The sequence below is a fragment of the Pleurodeles waltl genome, chromosome 7, assembly GCF_031143425.1.
Source record: "Pleurodeles waltl isolate 20211129_DDA chromosome 7, aPleWal1.hap1.20221129, whole genome shotgun sequence".
Classification (NCBI taxonomy): domain Eukaryota; kingdom Metazoa; phylum Chordata; class Amphibia; order Caudata; family Salamandridae; genus Pleurodeles; species Pleurodeles waltl.
Window position 1 is genome coordinate 423498176 of NC_090446.1, and position 25325 is coordinate 423523500.

General features: G+C 48.4%; 1 protein-coding gene across 1 annotated transcript in view; it reads right to left on the reverse strand.

Annotated features, from left to right (window-relative positions):
- Window positions 1-25325, reverse strand: part of PIGT (phosphatidylinositol glycan anchor biosynthesis class T) — a 464023-nt gene that overhangs the window by 382692 nt on the left and 56006 nt on the right. Inside the window, exon 2 of the mRNA XM_069243926.1 lies at window positions 536-713. Coding sequence (XP_069100027.1) covers window positions 536-713 — 178 coding nt within the window. The remainder of the gene's footprint in view (window positions 1-535; window positions 714-25325) is intronic.

Sequence of the window (25325 nt, forward strand, 5' to 3'; positions counted from 1 at the left end):
AAGTCAAAGGACAAATACCACCAGAAAATGTTATCTTGTATTAGGCCTGGAAGTCAGTGAGGAGGGGGTGGCAGATTCTAGTTAGTAAAATGAAAATTAAACAATTACTGTGCTTACTTTATTTTGCTGATTCCAGCTAGAGATATGCATACATGCAATGCTTACTGGCATACGTGTAAACCATATTTTTTCCTGGAGAATTCCGGCTTGTGCCAGGTAAGGCTGAATGCTCCCGAAGTCCAGAACACTGCACCACACCTTCCTAACTGCTTTGACAACTGTTTACACAGTAATAAGTGTTTATTAGGAGTTTTGGTGTCTGGTTTCACACATTTTTTAAATGCAGTTCTTAAATACATTTAAAATATATAACTCTAATATAGCTACTGTTTTTATTTTTCCTTTGGAGAACATGTGATGATCATTTTAATCATTTTATACAGCACTTACCTGCACCTGGGCAAGGTTTGAGCAAAATAAATAGTTTGTGAGATAAACAGAACTTAAACGAAACATTACATTTCTTTATACTCACTCAGTGACTGAATCCTGGAACCAGACCCAGAGTTCAGCCCCCGCTGGAGCTCCCAAGAAAGGTTGTCCCCATGCACGTGACCTCCAGAAGCCCTGAGTAAAGGACAAATGCAACTCTCGAACAGAAAATTTGGAAATCACCTGGCCCAGCACCTTCGGAAACAGCCTATAGTGAGAAACTAGAAAATGTGTTGTTAATATAATTTTCCAAGCACACAGAATATTTACTTGCAGAAAGAAATCATAGAATCTCTGTATAATTATTGTAACTTATCAATTTATGTCTGGCCGACTACATGACTCTTCTTTTATTTTATTTTTCAGACAGATATCTCCAAAAGCTCTTGTTTCAAGATGAACCTTGAATGTAGGAATATTGGTGCCCCAAAAGTTTAGCATACACCTACAAAGACCTCTATCCTGTGGTGTGAATCCCTTGCAGATCAGTGCTCATCAACATTCTGAACACATATTGTACAACTAAACGAAAGTGAGAGTTTTCTCAGTAAAGTACCAAACGGGTGTAAGTGAAATCCATTGTGCACAGGGCCATCACTGTAAGCGCCTCACCATCGAAAGTCACACATGCTTACAAAAATGAGCACATATATTCTCATCACCTGCTTTCATTGTCTTGCTAAACAGTTTCGGTCATTTATGTAAGAACACAGTCCTGAGAAAGAAACTGCCACTTTACAGTGAAGAAGTTCAGTTTTTAAAATGCAGTACATAAAAAATAACATTCATAGCTGCAATGGATAAGAGATCATAAATTGCAATGGAAGTACTGTCAAGTATTCATATTTACATCTGGCTCACATGTATATCAATCTAAAAAGATTGAAGGAAATAATTTATTCTGTGCACTACACAAACTCAGGTGCTTTTCCTCACATTGAAGAAGCTGAAAAGGGGGGGAAATCATGCCAGTTTTCATTTTTTTTTTAAAAGGGTGTTGGGTGGTAGGCAGGAATTATCTTAATCACTTATTATTGTGAGAAATGTTCCTCTACATTTTTGTGCTCACTTAACACTACAGACAGGGACCAACCATATGCAAATCAGCCTTGGTCAAACGTTCCAGCTGTTGGGCTAGGCAGTATTGATGAATGAGTTTATTTCAAGCATTCCTTCCACCATTATATGTGTAGGAGGCTGGCCTGGCTTACAGTGGGTACCCTGTGGTACTTACACCATGTGCCAGGTCCAGTTATCCCTTTTAGTAGAATAGAGGTGTTTCTAGCAGCTTACGCTGATAGAAGGTAGCGATGGCAAAGCAGCTTAGGCTGAACTAGGAGACATGCAAAGCTCCTACTATACCACTTATATTATATGCACAATATCATAAGAAAACCCAGTACACAGAGTTACTAAAAATAAAGGTACTTTATTTGTATGACAATATGCCAAAAGTATCTCAGTGCGTACCCTCAGTAAGAAGGTAAGTAATATACACAAGTTATATGTACAGAAACCCAAAACAGGTAAGTAAGAGTAAGAAAAGTAATGCAAACAGGGTAGAATTACACTAGGTTGCAATAGGTGAACATAGGTCTAGGAGCAACACAAACCATATATTCTAAAAGTGGAGTGCAAATCAAATGGACCCCAGACCAATAGGAGCTTGTACAGGGTCGTTGGGACTGTAAGAAAACAGTCAGGGTGTCCAAGATACCCCACCCCAAGACCCTGAAAAGTAGGAGTAAAGTACACCTACTACCCCAAAAGGACACAATAATCGTGATAGGGGGATTCTGCAAGAACAACAAACACCAGCAGTGCACTGAAAACGGATTCCTGGACCTGAGGACCTGCAAAGCAAGGGGACCAAGTCCAATAGTCACAACAGTGTCCAGGGGGGAGGGGGAGGGGGGGGGGGTCAGGAGCCCAGAAAACCCCGGATGAAGGTGCAAGGAAGCTGCCTCCGGATGGAAGAAGCTTGGAATTCTGCAAGAACAAAGAGGACTAGGAAGATGTCCCACGTCGCAATGAAGGTTGCAGAAGTGTTCCCATGCAGAAATACCGCAAACAAGCCTTGCTAGCTGCAAGGGTCGCGATAGAGGTTTTTGGCTGTTGCTGAGGACCAGGAGGGAGGAGACAGAGGGGGTGCTCAGCAACTCAGAGAGCCCCCACAGAAGCAGGCAGCACCCGCAGAAGTACCGGAGCAGGCACTTAGAAGATTTGTGAACCGGAGTCCAAGCAGAGTTACAAAGGAGGGTCCCACGACGTCGGAGGCCAACTCAGAGGGTTGAGCACTGCAGGACGGAGTGCTGGGGATCCAGGCTCGGCTGTGCACGAAGGAAATCCTGGAAGAGTGCACAGGAGCCGGAGCAGCTGCAAATCATGCAGTACACAGGTTTGCAGTCTAGCGTGGGGAGGCAAGGACTTACCTCCACCAAACTTGGACTGAAGGATCACTGGACTGTGGGAGTCATTTGGATAGAGTTCCTGTGTCCCAGGGACCACGCTCGTCAGGATGAGAGGAGAACCAGAGGACCGGTAATGTAGTCTTTTGGTGCCTGCGTTAGCAGGGGAAGATTCCGTCGTCCCACAGGAGACTTCTTATTGGCTTCCAGTGCAGGGTGAATGCAGATGACCCCCTGGCAGAAGTCGAAGAGGGAAGTGCAGAGGAACTCTGGTGAGCTCTTGCATTCGTTATCTGAAGAATTCCCCAGAGGAGAGACCCAAATAGCCAGAAAAGGAGGTTTGGCTACCAAGAAAGGTAAGAGCCTATCAGAGGGGGTCTCTGACGTCACCTGCTGGCACTGGCCACTCAGAGCAGTCCAGTGTGCCCCCAACACCTCTGTTTCCAAGATGGCAGAGGTCTGGGACACACTGGAGGAGCTCTGGGCACCTCCCCTGGGAGGTACTGGTCAGGGGAGTGGTCACTCCCCTTTCCTTTGTCCAGTTTCGCGCCAGAGCAGGGCTGGGGGATCCCCTGAACTGGTGTAGACTGGCTTATGCAGAGATGGGCACCATCTGTGCCCATCAAAGCATTTCCAGAGGCTGGGGGAGGCTACTCCTCCCCAGCCCTTCACACCTATTTCCAAATGGAGAGGGTGTAACACCCTCTCTAAGAGAAAATCCTTTGTTCTGCCTTCCTGGGCCAGGGCTCCCTGGACCCCAAGAGGGCAGAATCCTGTCTGAGGGGTTGGCAGCAGCAGCAGCTGCAGTGGAAACCCCAGAAAGGCAGTGTGTCAGTACCCGGGTTCTGTGCTAGAAACCCGGGGGATCATGGAATTGTCCCCCCAATACCAGAATGGTATTGGGGTGACAATTCCATGATCGTAGACATGTTACATGGCCATGTTCGAGTTACCATTGTGACGCTATACATAGGTTTCAGGGTTAAAATCTCTAACGCTCGGCCACAGACCAAGAAATGCCACAAACATAAACCAGAAATACGGATTACCTTTTCTGAAAATGCAAATGAGAGCATACACCGACCAGGCCTAGCGAGAACCCCACAATGGAACTATGTATAGTGCACGCATGTAATGGTGTCCCGCACTCACAAAGTCCGGGGAATTTGCCCTGAACGATGTGGGGGCACCCTGGCTAGTGCCAGGGTGCCCACACACTAAGTAACTTGGCACTCAACCTTCACTAAGTGAAGGTTAGACATATAAGTGACTTATAAGTTACTTATGTGCAGTGAAAAATGGCTGTGAAATAACGTGGACGTTGTTTCACTCAGGCTGCAGTGGCAAGCCTGTGTAAGAATGGTCTGAGCTCCCTATGGGTGGCAAAATAAATGCTGCAGCCCATAGGGATCTCCTGGAACCCCAATACCCTGGGTACCTCAGTACCATATACAAGGGAATTATATGGGTGTACCAGTGTGCCAATGAGAATTGGTAAATTTAGTCACTACCCTGCAGTGACAAATTTAGAAAGCAGATAGAGCATAAACACTGAGGTTCTGGTTAGCAGAGCCTCAGTGATACAGTTAGGCACTGTAGGAGGCTGGACTGGCTTGTAGTGAGTACCAAGGGGTACTTGCACCTTGCACCAGGCCCAGTTATCCCTTATTAGTGTATAGGGTGTCTAGCAGCTTAGGCTGATAGATAATGGTAGCTTAGCAGAGCAGCTTAGGCTGAACTAGGAGACGTGTGAAGCTACTACAGTACCACTTAGTGTCATATGCACAATATCATAAGAAAACACAATACACAGTTATACTAAAAATAAAGGTACTTTATTTTTTATGACAATATGCCAAAGTATCTTAGAGTGTACCCTCAGTGAGAGGATAGGAAATATACACAAGATATATATACACAATAGCAAAAATATGCAGTATAGTCTTAGAAAACAGTGCAAACAATGTATAGTTACAATAGGATGCAATGGGGAAACATAGGGATAGGGGCAACACAAACCATATACTCCAAAAGTGGAATGCGAACCACGAATGGACCCCAAACCTATGTGACCTTGTAGAGGGTCGCTGGGACTATTAGAAAATAGTGAGAGTTAGAAAAATAACCCTCCCCAAGACCCTGAAAAGTGAGTGCAAAGTGCACTAAAGTTCCCCTAAGGACAAAATAGTCGTGTTAGAGGGAAAATGCAAGGAAAACACAAATCAGTAATGCAACAACGATGGATTCCTGACTGAGGGTACCTGTGGAACAAGGGGACCAAGTCCAAAAGTCACAAGCCACTCGGAGATGGGCAGATGCCCAAGAAATGCCAGCGGTTGGTGCAAAGAAGCTCTTACTAGGTTGAAGAACTGTGAATACTGCAGGAACGACAAGGGCTAGAGACTTCCCCTTTGGAGGATGGATCCCCCACGCCTTGGAGAGTCGTGCAGAAGTGTTTTCCCGCCGGATGGATGCCAACAAGCCTTGCTACACGCAAATCGTGCGTTTGGCGTTTTTGGACGCTGCTGGGGCCCAGGAGGGACCAGGAGGTCGCAAATTGGACCTGCAGAGAGAGGGGACGTCGCGCAAGACAAAGAGCCCTCACTGAAGCAGGTAGCACCCGGAGAAGTGCCAGAAACAGGCACTACGAGGATGCGTGAAACGGTGCTCGCCGAAGTTGCACAAAGGAGTCCCACGTCGCCGGAGACCAACTTAGAAAGTCGTGCAATGCAGGTTAGAGTGCCGTGGACCCAGGCTTGGCTGTGCACAAAGGATTGCCGCCGGAAGTGCACAGGGGCCGGAGTAGCTTGCAAAGTCGCGGTTCCCAGCAATGCAGCCCAGCGAGGTGAGGCAAGGACTTACCTCCACCAAACTTGGGCTGAAGAGTCACTGGACTGTGGGGGTCACTTGGACGGTGTCGCTGGATTCGAGGGACCTCGCTCGTCGTGCTGAGAGGAGACCCAAGGGACCGGTAATGCAGCTTTTTGGTGCCTGCGGTTGCAGGGGGAAGATTCCGTCGACCCACGGGAGATTTCTTCGGAGCTTCTGGTGCAGAGAGGAGGCAGACTACCCCCACAGCATGCACAAGCAGGAAAACAGTCGAGAAGGCGGCAGGATCAGCGTTACAGAGTTGCAGTAGTCGTCTTTGCTACTATGTTGCAGGTTTGCAGGCTTCCAGCGCGGTCAGCGGTCGATTCCTTATCAGAAGGTGAAGAGAGAGATGCAGAGGAACTCGGCTGAGCTCATGCATTCGTTATCTGAAGTTTCCCCAGAGACAGAGACCCTAAATAGCCAGAAAAGAGGGTTTGGCTACTTAGGAGAGAGGAAAGGCTACTAACACCTGAAGGAGCCTATCACAAGGAGTCTTGACGTCACCTGGTGGCACTGGCCACTCAGAGCAGTCCAGTGTGCCAGCAGCACCTCTGTTTCCAAGATGGCAAAGGTCTGGAGCACACTGGAGGAGCTCTGGACACCTCCCAGGGGAGGTGCAGGTCAGGGGAGTGGTCACTCCCCTTTCCTTTGTCCAGTTTCGCGCCAGAGCAGGGGCTAAGGGGTCCCTGAACCGGTGTAGACTGGCTTATGCAGAATTGGGCACATCTGTGCCCAACAAAGCATTTCCAGAGGCTGGGGGAGGCTACTCCTCCCCTGCCTTCACACCATTTTCCAAAGGGAGAGGGTGTCACACCCTCTCTCAGAGGAAGTTCTTTGTTCTGCCATCCTGGGCCAGGCCTGGCTGGACCCCAGGAGGGCAGCTGCCTGTCTGAGGGGTTGGCAGCAGCAGCAGCTGCAGAGAAACCCCAGGAAGGGCAGTCTGGCAGTACCAGGGTCTGTGCTACAGACCACTGGGATCATGGAATTGTACCAACAATGCCAGGATGGCATAGAGGGGGCAATTCCATGATCATAGACATGTTACATGGCCATATTCGGAGTTACCATGGTGAAGCTACATATAGGTAGTGACCTATATGTAGTGCACGCGTGTAATGGTGTCCCCGCACTCACAAAGTTCAGTGAATTGGCTCTGAACAATGTGGGGGCACCTTGGCTAGTGCCAGGGTGCCCTCACACTAAGTAACTTTGCACCTAACCTTTACCAGGTAAAGGTTAGACATATAGGTGACTTATAAGTTACTTAAGTGCAGTGTAAAATGGCTGTGAAATAACGTGGACGTTATTTCACTCAGGCTGCAGTGGCAGGCCTGTGTAAGAATTGTCAGAGCTCCCTATGGGTGGCAAAAGAAATGCTGCAGCCCATAGGGATCTCCTGGAACCCCAATACCCTGGGTACCTCAGTACCATATACTAGGGAATTATAAGGGTGTTCCAGTAAGCCAATGTAAATTGGTAAAAATGGTCACTAGCCTGTCAGTGACAATTTGAAAGTAATGAGAGAGCATAACCACTGAGGTTCTGGTTAGCAGAGCCTCAGTGAGACAGTTAGGCACCACACAGGGAACATATACATGCACACCTATGAGCACTGGGGCCCTGTGTGACAGGGTCCCAGTGACACATACATATAGGCCACAAACCTATGAGCACTGGGGTCCTGACCAGCAGGATCCCAGTGACACATAACAACCATACTGAAAACATGGTGTTTTCACTATGAGCACTGAGGCCTGGCTATCAGGATCCCAGTGAGACAGTGAAAACAGTGACAAACACCCTGACATACACTCACAAACAGGCCAAAAGTGGGGGTAACAAGGCTAGAAAGAGGCTACCTTCTCACAGGCACCACACAGGGAACACATACAGGGAACATACTATGAGCACTGGAGTCCTGCCTGGCAGGATCCCAGTGACACAAGAGCTAAAACAATATACATACAGTGAAATATGGGGGTAGCATGCCAGGCAAGATGGTTCTTTCCTACAATATGTGCGGCCTAAACTCTGCTTTTAGGTACATATGACAAGAGGAACATTTAAGAGCTTTGAAAAAATTGAGGAAGCCAAATGTCTTACTTATGTATTAATGACCAATCCCACAAACTGCACAAACTGGAACGTTTACGATTTGATTAATTCTTTCCCTCTAAACAGCAAAATATAAGCACCAGAGGGATGCAAATAAACTGATCCAAAACTGAGGTGGTCTTCTTTAGCAACCAACCTCATTTCTAGATTAAATTGCACTTGGCTTCATCAAGTTCAGCCTGCCATCAAAACCAAAAGGTCATGACCATGATTTGAGCTTCCTGGCCGCTTTAACTTTTAAGCATTAAAAATATTGAACAAAAGACCTTTGACAAATGCAGAAACCCCTTTGATGTGAATGCTGACCCCAGCCTTATAGATACAGCCTCATGTAGCAACTAATACTATTACATATTGGGAGACAAAGACAGGAGTACTATCTCCGTACTGACCAACATATAGAAGCTGCAGGTCTTGATCTGCATGCTTTGAACATGTACAGACTGAAACCAAGAGAGATGGTACTCATTGAGACAGGAATCGGGATACAAATTCCCCCAGAACATTTCAGATGGATTGATTGATCCTTGATCTGGGCTGGCACTCAAGGGTATTCAGGTCTTGGGGGGGGGGGGGAGTGATCAATGCAGAATGCCAAGGGGAGATTAAAGTAATCTTATAGTGGAGAAGTTGAATTGATCATACAAACTGGAGACAGAGTTGCTCCAATCGTGATTATTCCAGAGGAAGGAGGAATAGTAAAAAAGGGGACTGCCCCCACCCTTCTTACAGTGCAAGGGGCAAGAGGCTTTGGCTCCACTGATAAGAATTCCTGTGCTAAGGTGTGGGTAGAATTCCAAAATCGAACACCTGAACCACCAGAAATCATAGCCAAAGGAAAAGACAATATCCTGTTAGTCATGAAACCAGGAAAGGAAAAGTGGGAATATGTACCAGTTGTTAAATGTTACTTTTGAGAATAATCATACTTGTCTCTTTTACAGATCATACTACAAGGTGCCTTTTTGCTTACTGCTCTGTGTGGAGTGTGTTTGGGCAGGTCCAAGTGGGATCGGAAGAGACTAAGGGCCCTCCAACCCTGAAGTAACTGACCTTCAGCGCCGATCGACACTTCTGCTTTAGGAAAGTACCATCTTGCCTGGCATGTTACCCCCATATTTCACTGTATATATGTTGTTTTAGTCTATGTGTCACTGGGACCCTGCATATTCCCTTGTATATGGTACTGAGGTACCCAGGGTATTCGGGTTCCAGGAGATCCCTATGGGCTGCAGCATTTCTTTTGCCACCCATAGGGAGCTCTGACAATTCTTACACAGGCCTGCCAGTGCAGCCTGCATGAAATAACGTCCACGTTATTTCACAGCCATTTACCACTGCACTTGAGTAACTTATAAGTCACCTATATGTCTAACCTTCACCTAGTGAAGGTTGGGTGCCAAGTTACTTAGTGTGTGGGCACCCTGGCACTAACCAAGGTGCCCCCACATCGTTCAGGGCAAATTCCCCGGACTTTGTGAGTGCGGGGACACCATTACACGGGTGCACTATACATAGGTCACTACCTATGTATAGCTTCACAATGGTAACTCCGAACATGGCCATGTAACATGTCTAAGATCATGGAATTGTACAATTCCATGATCCCCCGGGTCTCTAGCACAGAACCTGGGTACTGCCAAACTGCCTTCCCGGGGTCTCCACGGCAGCTGCTGCTACCAACCCCTCAGACTGGTTTCTGCCCTCCTGGGGTCCAGGCAGCCCTGGCCCAGGAAGGCAGAACAAAGGATTTCCTCTGAGAGAGGGTGTGACACCTCTCCCTTTGGAAATAGGTGTGATGGCTGGGAAGGAGTAGCCTCCCCCAGCCTCTGGAAATGCTTTGATAGGCACAGATGTTGCCCATCTCTGCATAAGCCAGTCTACACCGGTTTAGGGATCCCCCAGCCCTGCTCTGGTGCAAAACTGGACAAAGGAAAGGGGAGTGACCACTCCCCTGACCTGCACCTCCCAGGGGAGGTACCCAGAGCTACTCCAAGTGTGCCCCAGACCTCTGCCATCTTGGAAACAGGTGTTGCTGGCACACTGGACTGCTCTGAGTGGCTAGTGCCAGCAGGTGACGTCAGAGACTCCTTCTGATAGGCTCTTACCTCTCTTAGTAGCCAATCCTCCTTCCTAGGTAGCCAAACCTCCTTTTCTGGCTATTTTAGGGTCTCTGCTTTGGGGAATTCTTCAGATACCTAATGTAAGTGCTCACCAGAGTTCCTCTGCATCTCCCTCTTCACCTTCTGCCAAAGGATCGACCGCTGACTGCTCAGGAAGCCTGCAAAAGTGCAACAAAGTAGCAAAGACGACTACTGCAACCTTGTATCGCTTCATCCTGCCGGCTTTCTCGACTGTTTCCTGGTGGTGCATGCTCTGGGGGTTGCCTGCCTCCTTCTTGCACCAGGAGCTCTGAAGAAATCTCCAGTGGGTCGATGGAATCTTCCCCCTGCAACCGCAGGCAACAAAAGACTGCATCACCGGTCCTCTGGGTCCCCTCTCAGCACGACGAGCGTAGTCCCTGGAACTCAGCAACTCTGTCCAAGTGACTCCAACAGTCCAGTGACTCTTCAGTCCAAATTTGGTGGAGGTAAGTCCTTGCCTCCCCACGCTAGACTGCATTGCTGGGTACCGCATGATTTGTAGCTGCTCCGGCTCCTGTGCACTCTTCCAGGATTTCCTTCGTGCACAGCCAAGCCTGGGTCCCCGACACTCTAACCTGCATTACACAACCTTCTGAGTTGTCCTCCGGCGTCGTGGGACTCCCTTTTGTGACTTCGGGTGGACTCCGGTTCACTTTTCTTCTAAGTGCCTGTTCCGGTACTTCTGCGGGTGCTGCCTGTTTTTGTGAGGGCTCCCTGACTTGCTGGGTGCCCCCTCTGTCTCCTCATCCAAGTGGGGACATCCTGGTCCCTTCTGGGCCAAAGCAGTATCCAAAAACCCTAACCGCGACCCTTGCAGCTAGCAAGGCTTGTTTGCGGTCTTTCTGCGTGGGAACACCTCTGCAAGCTTCTTCATGACTTGGTACATCCATCCTCCTAAGGGGAAGTGCCTAATCTTCTTCGTTCTTGCAAAACACCAAGCTTCTTCCATCCGGTGGCAGCTTCCTTGCACCCTCAGCTGGCATTTCCTGGGCTCCTGCCCACTCTCGACACTGTTGCGACTCTTGGACTTGGTCCCCTTGTCTTACAGGTACTCCGGTCCGGAAATCCACTGTTGTTGCATTGCTGGTGTAGGTTTTCCTTGCAGAATCCCCCTATCACGACTTCTGTGCTCTCTGGGGGTTGTAGGTGCACTTTACACCTACCTTACAGGGTCTTGGGGTGGGCTATTTTTCTAACACTCACTGTTTTCTTACAGTCCCAGTGACTCTCTACAAGCTCACATAGGTTTGGGGTCCATTCGTGGTTCGCATTCCACTTTTGGAGTATATGGTTTGTGTTGCCCCTATACCTATGTGCTCCTATTGCAATCTATTGTAAATTTACACTGCTTGCATTACATCCTTTTGGTATTACTGCATAATTTTGATATTGTGTACATATATCTTGTGTATATTTGTCATGCTCATACTGAGAGTACTCACTGAGATACTTTTGGCATATTGTCATAAAAATAAAGTACCTTTATTTTTAGAATATCTGTGTATTGTGTTTTCTTATGATACTGTGCATATGACACCAGTGGTATAGTAGGAGCTTTACATGTCTCCTAGTTCAGCCTAAGCTGCTTTGCCATAGCTACCTTCTATCAGCCTTAGCTGCTACACTAATAAGGGATAACTGGACCTGGCACAAGGTGTAAGTACCTCTGGTACCCACTACAAGCCAGGCCAGCCTCCTACACCAGTCTACACCGGTTCAGGGACCCCCCCCAGCCCTGCTCTGGCGCCAAACTGGACAAAGGAAAGAGGAGTTACTACTCCCCTGACCAGCACCTCCCAGGGGAGGTGCCCAGAGCTCCTCCAGTGTGTCCCAGACCTCTGCCATCTTGGATGCAGAGGTGTGAGGGCACAATGGACAGCTCTGAGTGGGCAATGCCAGCAGGTGACGTCAGAGACCCCTCCTGATAGGTGCTTACCTTTCTCTGTAGCCAATCCTCCTCTGTGGGCTATTTAGGGTCTCTCCTGTGGGTATCTCACCAGATAACGAATGCAAGAGATCACCAGAGTTCCACTGCACTTCCCTCTTCGGCTTCTGCCAAGGATCGACCGCTGACTGCTCCAGGACGCCTGCATAACCGCAACAAAGTAGCAAGAAGACTACTAGCAACATAATAGCGCCTAATCCTGACGGCTTTCTCAACTGTTTCCTGGTGATGCATGCTCGGAGGGCTGTCTACCTTCACTCTGCACTGGAAGCCAAGAAGAAATCTCCCGTGGGTTGACGGAATCTTCCCCCTGCTAATGCAGGCACCAAACTTCTGCATCACCGGTCCTCTGGGTCCCCTCTCATCCTGACGAGCGTGGTCCCTGGAACACAGGAGCTAGGTCCAAGTATCTTCGACAGTCCAGTGGCCCTTCTGTCCAAATTTGGTGAAGGTAAGTCCTTGCCTCCCCATGCCAGACAGTAATCCTGTGTACTGCGTGAACTGCAGCTGCTCGGGCTTCTGTGCACTTTTGCAAGACTTCCTTTGCGCACAGCCTAGCCCAGGTCCCCAACACTCCGTCCTGCCCTGCCAAACTCGCTGAGTTGGACTCCAACATCGTGGGACCCCCCTTTGTGACTGTGAGTCGACTGCTGTCCTCAGATCTTCTAAGCACCTGTTCAGGTGCTTCTGTGGGTGCTGCCTGCTTCTGCCTGGGCTCTCTGTGTCGCTGAGCGCCCCCTCTGTCTCCTCCTCCAAGGGGCGACCTCCTGGTCCTTCCTGGGCCCTGGCAGCATCCAAAATCCTCAACCCCGACTCTTGCAGCTAGCAAGGCTTGTTTGTGGTCTTTCTATATGGAAACAACTCTGCATCCTCCAGCACGCCGTGGGACATCTTCTGACCAAAGGAGAAGTTCCTGGCGCCTTCCGTTGTTGCAGAATCTTCGGCTTCTTCCACCCGGAGGCAGCCCTTTTGCACCTTCATCCGGGGTTTAGTGGGCTCCTGCCCCCCCCCGGACACTTGTGTGACTCTTGGTCCCCTTCCTTTACAGGTCCTCAGGTCCAGGAATCCGTCTTCAGTGTTTTGCAGTCAGTTGTTGTCCTTGCAGAATCCCCAATCTCGACTTTACTGTCTTTCTGCGGGTAGTAGGGTAATTTTACTCCTACTTTTCAGGGTCTTGGGGTGGGGTATCTTGGACACCCTTAGTGTTTTCTTACACTCCCAGTGACCCTCTACACACTACACTAGGCCTGGGGTCCATTCGTGGTTCGCATTCCACTTTTAAGTATTTGGTTTGTGTTGCCCCTAGGCCTATTTCACCCTGTTGCATTCTATTGTGTTCTATTGTGTTCTACAGTGTTTTCACTACTTTTCTAACTGTTACTTACCTGATTTTGGTTTGTGTGTATATTACTTACCTCCTAAGGGAGTATATCCTCTGAGATACTTTTGGCATATTGTCACTAAAATAAAGTGCCTTTATTTTTAGTAACCTTGAGTATTGTGTTTTCTTATGATATAGTGCTATATGATATAAGTGGTATAGTAGGAGCTTTGCATGTCTCCCATTTCAGCCTAAGCTGCTTTGCCGTAGCTACCTCTAACAGCCTAAGCTGCTAGAAACACCTCTATTCTACTAATAAGGGATAACTGGACCTGGCACAAGGTTTAAGTGCCACAAGGTACCCACTATAAGCCAGGCCAGCCTCCTACAGACGTGTCACCTTCTCTACCTCCATGTGGGAGGACTCTCAGTAGACCAACAGACCTCCTTTTTTACTTACCAATACAGGTATGGGGGAGGAGTTCTTTCCAGGGGGCTGGCCATGCTCTTGTATAGCAAGTAGTAGTACAGGTAGGGATTCTGGAACCATTGTTGGGATAGTATGGTGGGACTTTTCCCATGTTTCACTTTTCTTGTCACTGTCTTGCTTTTATTATGTTTTATTATCCTTATAATCGCAATACATGCCTTGCTACATAGAATGCAGTTGATTCAATAAAACGTACTGAATCTAGTCCTGTTTCCATTTGCCTTTGTGTGAGAGAGAGTAAGGTGTAAGATCTGTTCCACCATGGTTTCCCTGAGAAATCTAGATATCATGCGAAGGGCTGCGATGAATCACCTTTACTCTTGGTACTGATGAGGTGCTGCTAGCTGGCCAGAAGAGTTAGGCCTACAACTGTCACACGGTGCAGGATAATTCTCAGCCCCCGCACTCAGTGTCACTGCTGCCCAAATCCAGCAGTCTTGTTCCTATAACAGGAGTTTCTTCGATATGGCGCCTCCAACATTGGTTGGGCACTGAACTACAGATCTCCCAAGTATCTCTGCTTCATTACATGCTAAAGCCACCTTAATTACCCTATACGGAGATGTCCGTGGTATTAGAGATATTCTTCCCAGCTAACATCAGTAGCACCTATCTATCGCTGTAGGTTGTTCAAGATTGAAAGTTTAAAAGGATTAAACCCCCTAACTATCTCTGAACTATACAATATTGAAATATGGCAGAACCCCAAAAGGTTGCAATTACAGCAAACATGAGGCCCCCCCCCCACAAATCATTTGATAAATAATAGCCTCATGGAAGAGGGAGGCGTAGTTACATTTGTAATTGAGACAAATCCAGCACATAAGAACTGAAATGTTTTACTCTTGGGTCACTCTTCCAGCGCAGATGGGAACACGTACACCTTTCATCATTATACTACTGCTAACGTACCAGCACAATACAGAGCATATGCATACTTAGAAATACCTCTATCTTATCTAGAACACCAAAATTGGCTTGATGGGGCCCTGCCACACTTTGCACAAAATGCTAGACTAGTCCCTTTGAGTAATGAAGGTCCTACATGGCCACAGCTGGCCACATATAAACCACACCCTAATCAATCAATCAATCAATCAATCAGTCCATTTATAGAGCGCCCTACTCACTTGTGAGGGTCTCAAGGCGCTGGAGGGGGGGGGGGTGTTACTGCTGCTCGAAGAGCCATATCTTGAGGTGTTTCCTGAAGGCAAGATGGTCCTGGGTAGTTCTTAGGTGTGCAGGGAGGGAGTTCTATGCTTTGGCTGCCAGGTGAGAGAATGATCTTCCTCCGGCGGTGGTCCTGCGGATCCGTGGGATGGTGGCGAGGGCGAGGCTGGCTGAGCGGAGCTGACGGGTGGGCGTGTAGAACGAGAGGCTGCTGTTGAGGTATTCGGGGCCCATGTCATGGAGTGCTTTGTGTGCGTGGGTGAGGAGCCTGAAGGTGATCCTCTTGGTGCTAGGGAGCCAGTGCAGGTGTTTCAGGTGGGCGGATATGTGGCTGTGGCAAGGAATGTCGAGGATGAGGCGTGCAGAGGCATTCTGTATGCGTTGTAGTCGTTTCTGAAGTTTGGCGGTGGTTCCTGCGTATAGGGAGTTTCTGTAGTCCAGTCAGCTTGTGACGCGGGCATGGGTAACCGTCTTTCTAGTTTCAGCGGGGATCCATCGGAAGATCTTCCGGAGCATGCGTAGGGTGTTGAAGCATGATGACGAGACAGCGTTGACTTGCTTGGTCATCGTGAGGAGGGAGTCCAGGATGAACCCGAGGTTGCATGGGTGATCCGAGGGGGTTGGTGCGGTGCCCAGCGCCGTGGGCCACCAGGAGTCGTCCCAGGCAGATGGGGATTGTCCGAGGATGAGGATCTCCGTCTTTTCTGAGTTCAGTTTTAGGCGGCTGAGCTTCATCCATTCCGCAACGTCTTTCATTCCTTCCTGTAGGTTGGTTTTGGCGGTGGCTGGGTCTTTGGTGAGGGAGAGTATCAGCTGGGTGTCGTCGGCATAGGAGATGATGTTGATGTTTTGTTTGCGTGCACTGGCGGCGAGGTGGCTCATGTAGATATTGAAGAGGGTTGGGCTGAGCGAGGATCCTTGGGGTAGGCCGCAGATGATCTCGGTGGGTTCTGAGCGGAAAGGAGGGAGGTGGACTCTCTGGGTTCTGTCTGAGAGGAACGAGATGACCCAGTCCAGGGCCTTTCCTAGGAGTCCAGTGGTGCGGAGGCGGGTTATTAGGGTGCGATGGCACACAGTATCGAAGGCTGCCGAGAGGTCCAGGAGGATGAGGGCGGTTGTTTCTCCGTTGTACATCAGGGTCCTGATGTCGTCAGTGACTGCGATGAGGGCGGTTTCTGTGCTGTGGTTGGCTCGAAATCCAGATTGGGATGGGTTGAGCGAGTTGTTAGCCTCGAGGAAAGCAGTCAGCTGCTTATTGACGGTCTTCTCGATGACCTTGGCCGGGAAGGGAAAAAGAGAGATGGGGCGGAAGTTCTTCAGGTCATTGGGGTCTGCCGTGGGTTTTTTCAGGAGGGCGTTGATTTCTGCGTGTTTCCAGCTCTCGGGGAAGGTGGCTGATGCGAACGAGCTGTTGATGATGTTCCAGAGATGGGGTGCGATGATGGTGTCGGCTTTGTTGAATATGTGATGGGGCAAGGGTCAGAGGGGGAGCCGGAGTGGATGGTGTTCATGATGCTTCTGGTCTCTTCTGTGCTGATAGGGGTCCAGGAGCTGAGGGTAGTGGTGGGGGCTGCTGGTTCGGTGGTAGGAGGTGGGGTCTGGGGTCCGAAGCGGTCGTGTAGATCTGCGATCTTTTGGTGGAAGAACGTGGCGAGGGAGTTGCAGAGTTCTTGTGACGGTGTGATGTCGTTGGAGCTGGCGCTGGGGTTGGAGAGCTCTTTGACGATGTTGAAGAGTTCCTTGCTGTTGTGGGTGTTGTTGTCTAGTCGCTCTTTGAATGATGTCCTTTTGGTGGTGCGGATCAGCTGGTGGTGTTCACGGGTGGCGGTCTTGAGCGCTGTCATGTTTTCTGTGGTTCGTTTGTTGCGCCAGGTTTTTTCGAGGGTTCGGCAGGATTTCTTAGATTCTTTGAGGGCGTCCGTGAACCATGGGGTTTTCCTGTTGCTGGTCCCGCCTGGGGGTTCTTAAGTGGTGAGAGGTTGTTGGCACAGTTGGTGATCCACTGTGTGAGGCAATGGGCTGCGTTGTTGACGTCAGTGATGTTGGCTGGTGGGTTCTGGTTCAGTGTTGAGAGGACCTGGTCTGTGGTGATTTTGCTCCAGCATCTGGGGGGATTTGTTGTGTGCGATGGTGGTGAGTCTCCCGTTTGAAGGTGAAGTGGACGCATCTGTGGTCGGTCCAGTGTAGTCCGGAGGAGTGGCTGAAGGAGACGTGGTTGCTGGCGGAGAAGATGGGGTCGAGGGTGTGGCCAGCAATGTGGGTGGGGGTGCTCACCAGTTGCTTGAGTCCGAGGTTGGCGAGGTTGTCGAGCAGGGTGGTGGTGTTGTTGTCGTTGTTTTTCTCCAGGTGGAAGTTCAGGTCCCCGAGGAGGATGTATTCTGGTGAGGTTAGGGCATGCGGGCTGATGAAGTCTGCAATGGTTTCGCTGAATTGAGCGCGTGGGCCCGGGGGTCAGAAGAGGAGTGTTCCTCTGAGGGTGGTTTTGGGGTCGGTGTGAATCTGGAAGTGTACGTGTTCGGCGGCGAGGGGTGTGTCTTGATGTTGAGGGTGTTCCTGTAGATGATGGCGATTCCTCCTCCGGTTTGGTTGACTCGGTCCTTCCGGGCGATCTTGTAGCCATCGGGGATGGCTATGCCGGTGTCGGGGGCCGAGGAAGCGTTCATCCAGGTTTCTGTGATGAAGGCGACATCTGGTGCTGTTGTGTCCAGGAGGTCCCATAGTTCGATGGCGTGCTTGTGGACGGAGCGTGTGTTGAGGAGGATGCACTTGAAGTGGTTGTTGTTTTGCGAGGGCCGGAGGGTGGTCTGCAGGTTCGGAGGCATGTGTATTTGCAGGCTTGACAGGTGAAGAGTCCATGGGTTCACTTTGGGCTGGCTTGGTAGCAGGTGGCTGTTCGTCCGGTGTTGAGTGCGTTGAGGGAGGCGGAGTCGTATCTCAGTCGGGTGCTTTGTGTGCGGTGGGGGCCAGGGGTTCTGGCGCTGGGTGCGGTCCAGGTGTGGACGGGCGCAGACAAGCTTGGCTTTGGCGCGCTAGCGGCGCGGCCGCGCAGCGGCCACCATAATAGGGTAGGAGGGGTCGGCTGGGAGGCGGAGGGTAGGTCATTGAATGGGAGCAGGGGGCGGGCCGCACGGGAGGCAGCAGCGGCGGGAAAAAGAAAAACGGGGCTGAAGGACTAAGCAGGACTAAGCAGGCGGAGCTGCAGCGGTGGGGAAGCCACCTACCCAAGGTGGTAGCGGAAGTGTGCGGCCTGTATAATGATTTAGTTCAAGTATATAGACGCTTAATACAATTTGTGATGCAAACATTAAACACTGCCCAAGAAAGGGCTGCTCCAGCGCAACCACATATGATCACAGCAGGCATTAATCCTGCAACAGTGCATTCAATCATGTGTAAGGTACCCACCACTTAGCACAAAATATAAGTGCTTTGGAAGCAGCGTTTCCCTATCCGGGACAGATATCAATATATTGATACACGCCGATCTCGTTCCTTTTAGGACTCACCGGATAAACGAAGTGAGAGAGGTGGGCCCCAACAGAAACAACAGTTTAAAAAGAAAAATGTGGCAGCTATTTCAGCCCAAAATGGCACGCATGTTGACAGCCTTAATGAAGACCAGGAAGTAGGCACTGACTCTGACAGACAGCGAGGCAGATGTCAAAATAGTTCCCACGGAATCTTCAAGAGCTTCTAGATGTGACAGCAACTATTTAGAAGTCGAAACTTCAGATCCGTGAATCTGCCCCCCCCCCCCCGACAGTTGAAATTGCAACTCAAAGGTGACATTCAGCATACTGTTAGAGTAATATGCTGGGAAAAATTGACATTGTGCTATGATATCCTACTGGCAGAAAAGGACTGGCCACCAGAACTTGCCCGCAATCTTACTTTCAGGGAAAGAACTTATTATGCCTTCTTTCTCACCTCTCGTTCGTAGGGAATTAGGAGAAGCCTATGCAGTAGATTGGGCATTGGCACAAGCCCTTGCACTGTATCGCAATTATATGGGGTGGAAGAAACTCTCTCTACCACATAATACCTATTAGATCACAACCGCAGCCTCAACCTCAATATCAGATTGAACATGAGGCTAAAGCACCAGTGAGAGAAATACTCACAGAATTTGAATACCAGGGTGTAGCTGAGCCCTGCGTCTCAGCAACTACCCCTTATTTCCCGTAGCTAAGCCAGACCATTTGTTTAGAATAGTCTTAGATTGCAGACACTTAAATAGTCCTACACGCACATTTTCTATTCAAAATTCAAACTGCACAGCACTGATTAATAATTTAGGGCGTACAAAATACAAAACATTGGACATTTCCAATGGATTTTTCTGCCAGAATATAGCACCTGAAAACAAGGATTTAACAGCATTTAGCGCATTAGGCTCGCAGAAAATTTTGTAGGCTCCTAGAGGGGTTCAAGAACAGTCCTGGACTGTTCTCAGCATGTGTAACATCTATTCTACACGGCACTGACCCTGAGGTCTTGTCCCATGTAGATGATATCTACCTTACGGATGATGATCTATTGGAACATTTAATACGGGGTCCCACATTGTTCTGGGATTTGCCAAAATAGGCTATAAATTCAATTTCAAGAAAACTAAAATTGCCTTTCTTACTGTTCTGTTTTTGGAATATGAGTTATCTAATGAAAGAAAGAGCCTGGCGCCCAACTTTTTGTAGAAAAATGCACACAATTACAACCACCATATACCATTAAAAAGTTGCAATCATTATTGGGCTTTTCAATTTAAATATTAAACAGTCGAACACACATGCATTCTCAGAGCATTGCAGCACATGCTTGAAGTAAAACATTTACAAACATGTGATCACACAACAAATGTGGCCATCAGAGTGATTGCTGGTGCCATCAGATTCACCTATGTAACATTCAATGAAGGTGATACCGTACCAATAGCATACAAATCACATCTGTACTCCACAGTTAAACAACGCTTTGCTCCCACTGAAAAGATTCTGACTGCTGTTCATGTGGCTGTCATAAAAGAGAGCCCTCTGGCTCAGGGAAAAGGTATTATTGTTGTAACCCCCATACCAGCCTTCAAGGCTGTTACAAAAGCCAGCGCTCCAAATGCTAAAGAATTACATACATACTGGATCCGATGGGCAATGTCTCCGAAGTCCACTGATGTAGGTTATGTTTTAGACCTAAAACTTTAGACTCAAGAATTTCAATACGAGCTTGAATACCCAGTACCAAGAAACATTTTGCCTCTTGATCGGTATTGAATGTGAATTTATACTGATGACTCAGCACAACCGGCAGTAGGCACAAAATAACAGTACTCCGCGGCCTGTGCGGTTGTGAATGGTGTCATGGAGGTATTGGCACTGGATCATACAGATCCAGAACAGCTAAAACTAACAGTGTGTGATTTGTACTATTGTGTCCAATTGCTTTAATGAATATCTGCATTACTGGTGCCAAAATGGGTTCAGAGGTTCAAATGGGAACACCATAATTACAGATTATTGTGGGGGAAAGCAGCAGATCTGAAAGAAATGCTACCCAAACCCATGTAGCTCATACACTGGGTCATCAACGTGTAGGAATACACATTGCAGGCAATACCTTGGCTGATGAAGCAGCCGAGCCAGCAGTAGCCACGGCATCTGTTGCTGTGATTACTTGTTCCAGAACGAGAATGGATGATGAAACACTGGCTGCTGTGAAAGCTTTAATTGACAGCAAGCCCTTGCCAAAGGCATATCACGCCAAATATTCCTAACACATAAGTGCAAAGAACATTGCCTTTGTAACAATACCAGGGGTTTGTGATCCCCAACCAAGATCAGAAACCAGAGTTGATAAAAGCAGCGCATGAGAGAGTTGCTTCTGCCCACGCAGGTGTGGCAGCTAATATTTACTTATTGTAAAAACGTTACTGGTGACAAGGTCTATATAAACAGACCAAACAGTATGTCCTTTTTTGTGACATCTGTCAACAAATAAAAGAATCACTGTATACAAATAAATGAATTCACTGTCGAGGACCCACCATTGTGCTCCTTTGCCACCTGATAGTGCATACAGATACATCTTAGTCGCTGTTGACTCTTGCTCCAGATTCCTATGGGTATAGCCACAACGATCAGCTGACACCCAAAATGTTATTAACGATTTGCACATCTTTATTGAGACTTATGCAGTTGCGGCATTTCATTCAGACCAGGGACCTGCTTTTGCCTCAAGGGCATTCAGGGACACCATGTTGACGTTGGGGTTCCAATGGCATTAGGCATCTACCTATCATCGGGAGGGCAGCAGTATAGTGGGTGGAAGAACTGAGACTTAAAGCAATTAAATATTAGGTACGGGTTGTAGTTGGCGTAACCACCGTTATGGAGTCCAAAGAGCACTTAATAATCCGCCTAGAAGGTTCCTGGGAGGGTGCACCCCATACAAGGTTCTGTTTGGCATATCTATGTGTGTCCCAGATCTTGATGGATGTGGTGTGGTGCTATCAGACACACCTTTTGACAAAAATGAACGTGTCACTGACTTGCAGGAATTACCGCACTTCTGTGATGAAAACTTATCTGCATGTGCTGCTGCCTTGGGAATAAGGGATGCACCTATAACATCGCCTGGCTGGATTCCAAAAGTTGGGGATTCAGTACCACCGCTGCCTGGTTCTAAAGGAAACCACTGTGTTTCTATGGACAATGTCAAGTTATACCATGTGGCCAATACTACACAGCAGACCTAGAGGACTACTGGGTAGTTCCCGAACCTCTCTGACTACCAACCAGGATGTACCTCTACAAGTTTTAGCCAACAATGTTGATACTTCTCCGAACTTTGGAAAGGTGGAAAATTATCTTTCATTGGTACCAGTAACTTTTTTTGCAACAAGACATGTCCACACTTCTGAACAGTATTATTCAAATTCAACACAAACAGATGGAGTATTTTACTACAAACCACCATGAGACACCTCTGTTAGTTCTTCTTTTCTGACACCTGCTCCAGTGTATGCACAAACTGCTTCTGGATATTTTGCCGACATCAATGATTCTTTCAAGGATTCCTCTACATATCCTGCAGTACTTGTGTGAAGAGCACAAATGTTGTTCAATTACCTTAACACTAACTGTCTGATTCGTTCATGGAACTATCTGGAGGGTCCTGTTAACTCTGCTTGCCTTTCTTCTCAAGACTGGTTTTATCATTGTTTTCTTTTTAGTGATACATGGTCATTATCTTCCCGAATGCTTTACTGTAGAACTTGTGGATGAGGTCCTAAAACTACATTTGTCTTCACCGAAGGTCCGCAGAGACTTGTCCCTAGTGAACATTTCAACTATACCAATTCCTGATGAAACGGTTTGGGATAAAGTATCCTTTGATATCTTTGGGCCGACTAAGATCCTTGAAATACCATATGTTTTTAAAGTTTCAATGAATGACTGTAGGAAAGTACCATCTTGCCTGGCATGTTACCCCCATATTTCACTGTAAATATGTTGTTTTAGTGTATGTGTCAGTGGGACCCTGCCAGCCAGGGCCCCAGTGCTCATAAGTGTGCCCTGTATGTGTTCCCTGTGTGATGACTGTCTCACTGAGACTCTGCTAACCAGAACCTCAGTGGTTATGCTCTCTCTGCTTTCCAAATTGACACTAACAGGCTAGTGACCAATTTCAACAATTCAAATTGGCATACTGGAACACCCTTATAATTCCCTAGTATATGGTACTGAGGTACCCAGGGTATTGGGGTTCTAGGAGATCCCTATGGGCTGCAGCATTTCTTTTGCCACCCATAGGGAGCTCTGACAATTCTTACACAGGCCTGCCACTGCAGCCTGAGTGAAATAACGTCCATGGTATTTCACAGCCATTTTACCACTGCACTTAAGTAACTTGTAAGTCACCTATATGTCTAACCTTCACCTGGTGAAGGTTGGGTGCTAAGTTACTTAGTGTGTGGGCACCCTGGCACTAGCCAAACTGCCCCCACATCGTTCAGTGCAAATTCCCCGAACTATGTGAGTGCGGGGACACCATTACACGCGTACACTATACATAGGTCACTACCTATGTATAGCGTCACAATGGTAACTCCAAACATGGCCATGTAACATGTCTAAGATCATAGAATTTTCACCCCAATGCCATTCATGGCCCAGGATGGCAGAACAAAGGACTTCCTCTGAGAGAGGGTGTTACACCCTCTCCCTTTGGAAAATGGTGTGAAGGCAGGGGAGGAGTAGCCTCCCCCAGCCTCTGGAAATGCTTTCATGGGCACACATGCTGCCCATTTCTGCATAAGCCAGTCTACACCGGTTCAGGGACCCCTTAGCCCTGCTCTGGCGCGAAACTGGACAAAGGAAAGGGGAGTGACCACTCGACTGACCTGCACCTCCCCTGGGAGGTGTCCAGAGCTCCTCCAGTGTGCTCAAGACCTCTGCCATCTTGGAAACAGAGGTGCTACTGGCACACTGGACTGCTCTGAGTGGCCAGTGCCATCAGGTGACGTCAGAGACTCCTGCTGATAGGCTTCTTCAGGTGTTGCTAGCCTATCCTCTCTCCTAGGTAGCCAAACCCTCTTTTCTGGCTATTTAGGGTCTCTGTCTCTTGGGATTCCTTAGATAACGAATGCAAGAGCTCATCCGAGTTCCTCTGCATCTCTCTCTTCACCTTCTGCCAAGGAATCGACTGCTGACCGCGCTGGAAGCCTGCAAAACTGCAACATAGTAGCAAAGACGACTACTGCAACTCTGTAACGCTGATCCTGCCGCCTTCTCGACTGTTTTCCTGATGGTGCATCCTGTGGGGGTAGTCTGCCTCCTCTCTGCACTAGAAGCTCCGAAGAAATCTCCCGTGGGTCGACGGAATCGTCCCCCTGCAACCGCAGGCACCAAAGAACTGCATCACCGGTACCTTGGGTCTCCTCTCAGCACGACGAGCGAGGTCCCTTGAATCCAGCAACTCTGTCCAAGTGACTCCCACAGTCCAGTGACTCTTCAGTCCAAGTTTGGTGGAGGTAAGTCCTTGCCTCCCCACGCCAGGCTGCATTGCTGGAAACCGCGACTTTTGCAGCTATTCCGGCCTCCGTGCACTTCCGGCGGAAATCCTTTGTGCACAGTCCAGTCTGGGTCCACGGCACTCTAACCTGCATTGTACAACCTCCTAAGTTGTTCTCCGGCGACGTGGGACTCCTTTGTGCGACTTCGGGTGAGCACCGTTTCACGCATCCTGGTAGTGCCTGTTTCTGGCACTTCTGCGGGTGCTGCCTGCTGCTGAGAGGGCTCCTTGTCTTGCTCGACGCCCCCTCTGTCCCCAGACGCAATTGGCGACATCCTGGTCCTTCCTGGGCCACAGCAGCATCCAAAAACACTAACCGCACGATTTGCAGCTAGCAAGGCTTGTTGGCGGTCTTTCGGCGGGAAAACACTTCTGCACGGCTCTCCACGGCGTGAGGGATCCGTCCTCCAAAGGGGACGTCTCTAGCCCTTGTCGTTCTTGCAGAAACCTACGCTTCTACTGTCCAGTAGCAGAATCTTTGCACCCACCGCTGGCATTTCCTGGGCATCTGCCCATCTCCGACTTGCTTGTGACTTTTGGACTTGGTCCCCTTGTTCCACAGGTACCCTCGACTGGAAATCCATCGTTGTTGCATTGTTGGTTTGGTTCTTTCCTGCAGAATTCCCTTATCACGACTTCTATGTCCTTTGGGGAACTTTAGTGCACTTTGCACTCACTTTTCAGGGTCTTGGGGTGGGCTATTTTTCTAACCCTTACTATTTTCTAATAGTCCCAGCGACCCTCTACAAGGTCACATAGGTTTGGGGTCCATTCGTGCTTCGCATTCCACTTTTGGAGTATATGGTTTGTGTTGCCCCTATCCCTAGGTGTCTCCATTGCATCCTATTGTAACTATACATTGTTTGCACTGTTTTCTAATACTATTACTGCATATTTTGGTATTGTGTACATATATCTTGTGTATATTTGCTATCCTCATACTGAGGGTACTCACTGAGATACTTTTGGCATATTGTCATAAAAATAAAGTACCTTTATTTTTAGTATATCTGTGTATTGTGTTTTCTTATGATATTGTGCATATGACACTAAGTGGTACTGTAGGAGCTTCACTCGTCTCCTAGTTCAGCCTAAGCTGCTCTGCTAAGCTACCATTATCTATCAGCCTATGCTGCTAGACACCCTATACACTAATAAGGGATAACTGGGCCTGGTGCAAGGTGCAAGTACCCTTAGGTACTCACTACAAGCCAGTCCAGCCTCCTACAATAAGTACAAGCAATTTCCCCTAATCAATGGTGTTGAGGTTCAGGCCTACAGGGACACAGGTGCCAGTGTTACCATG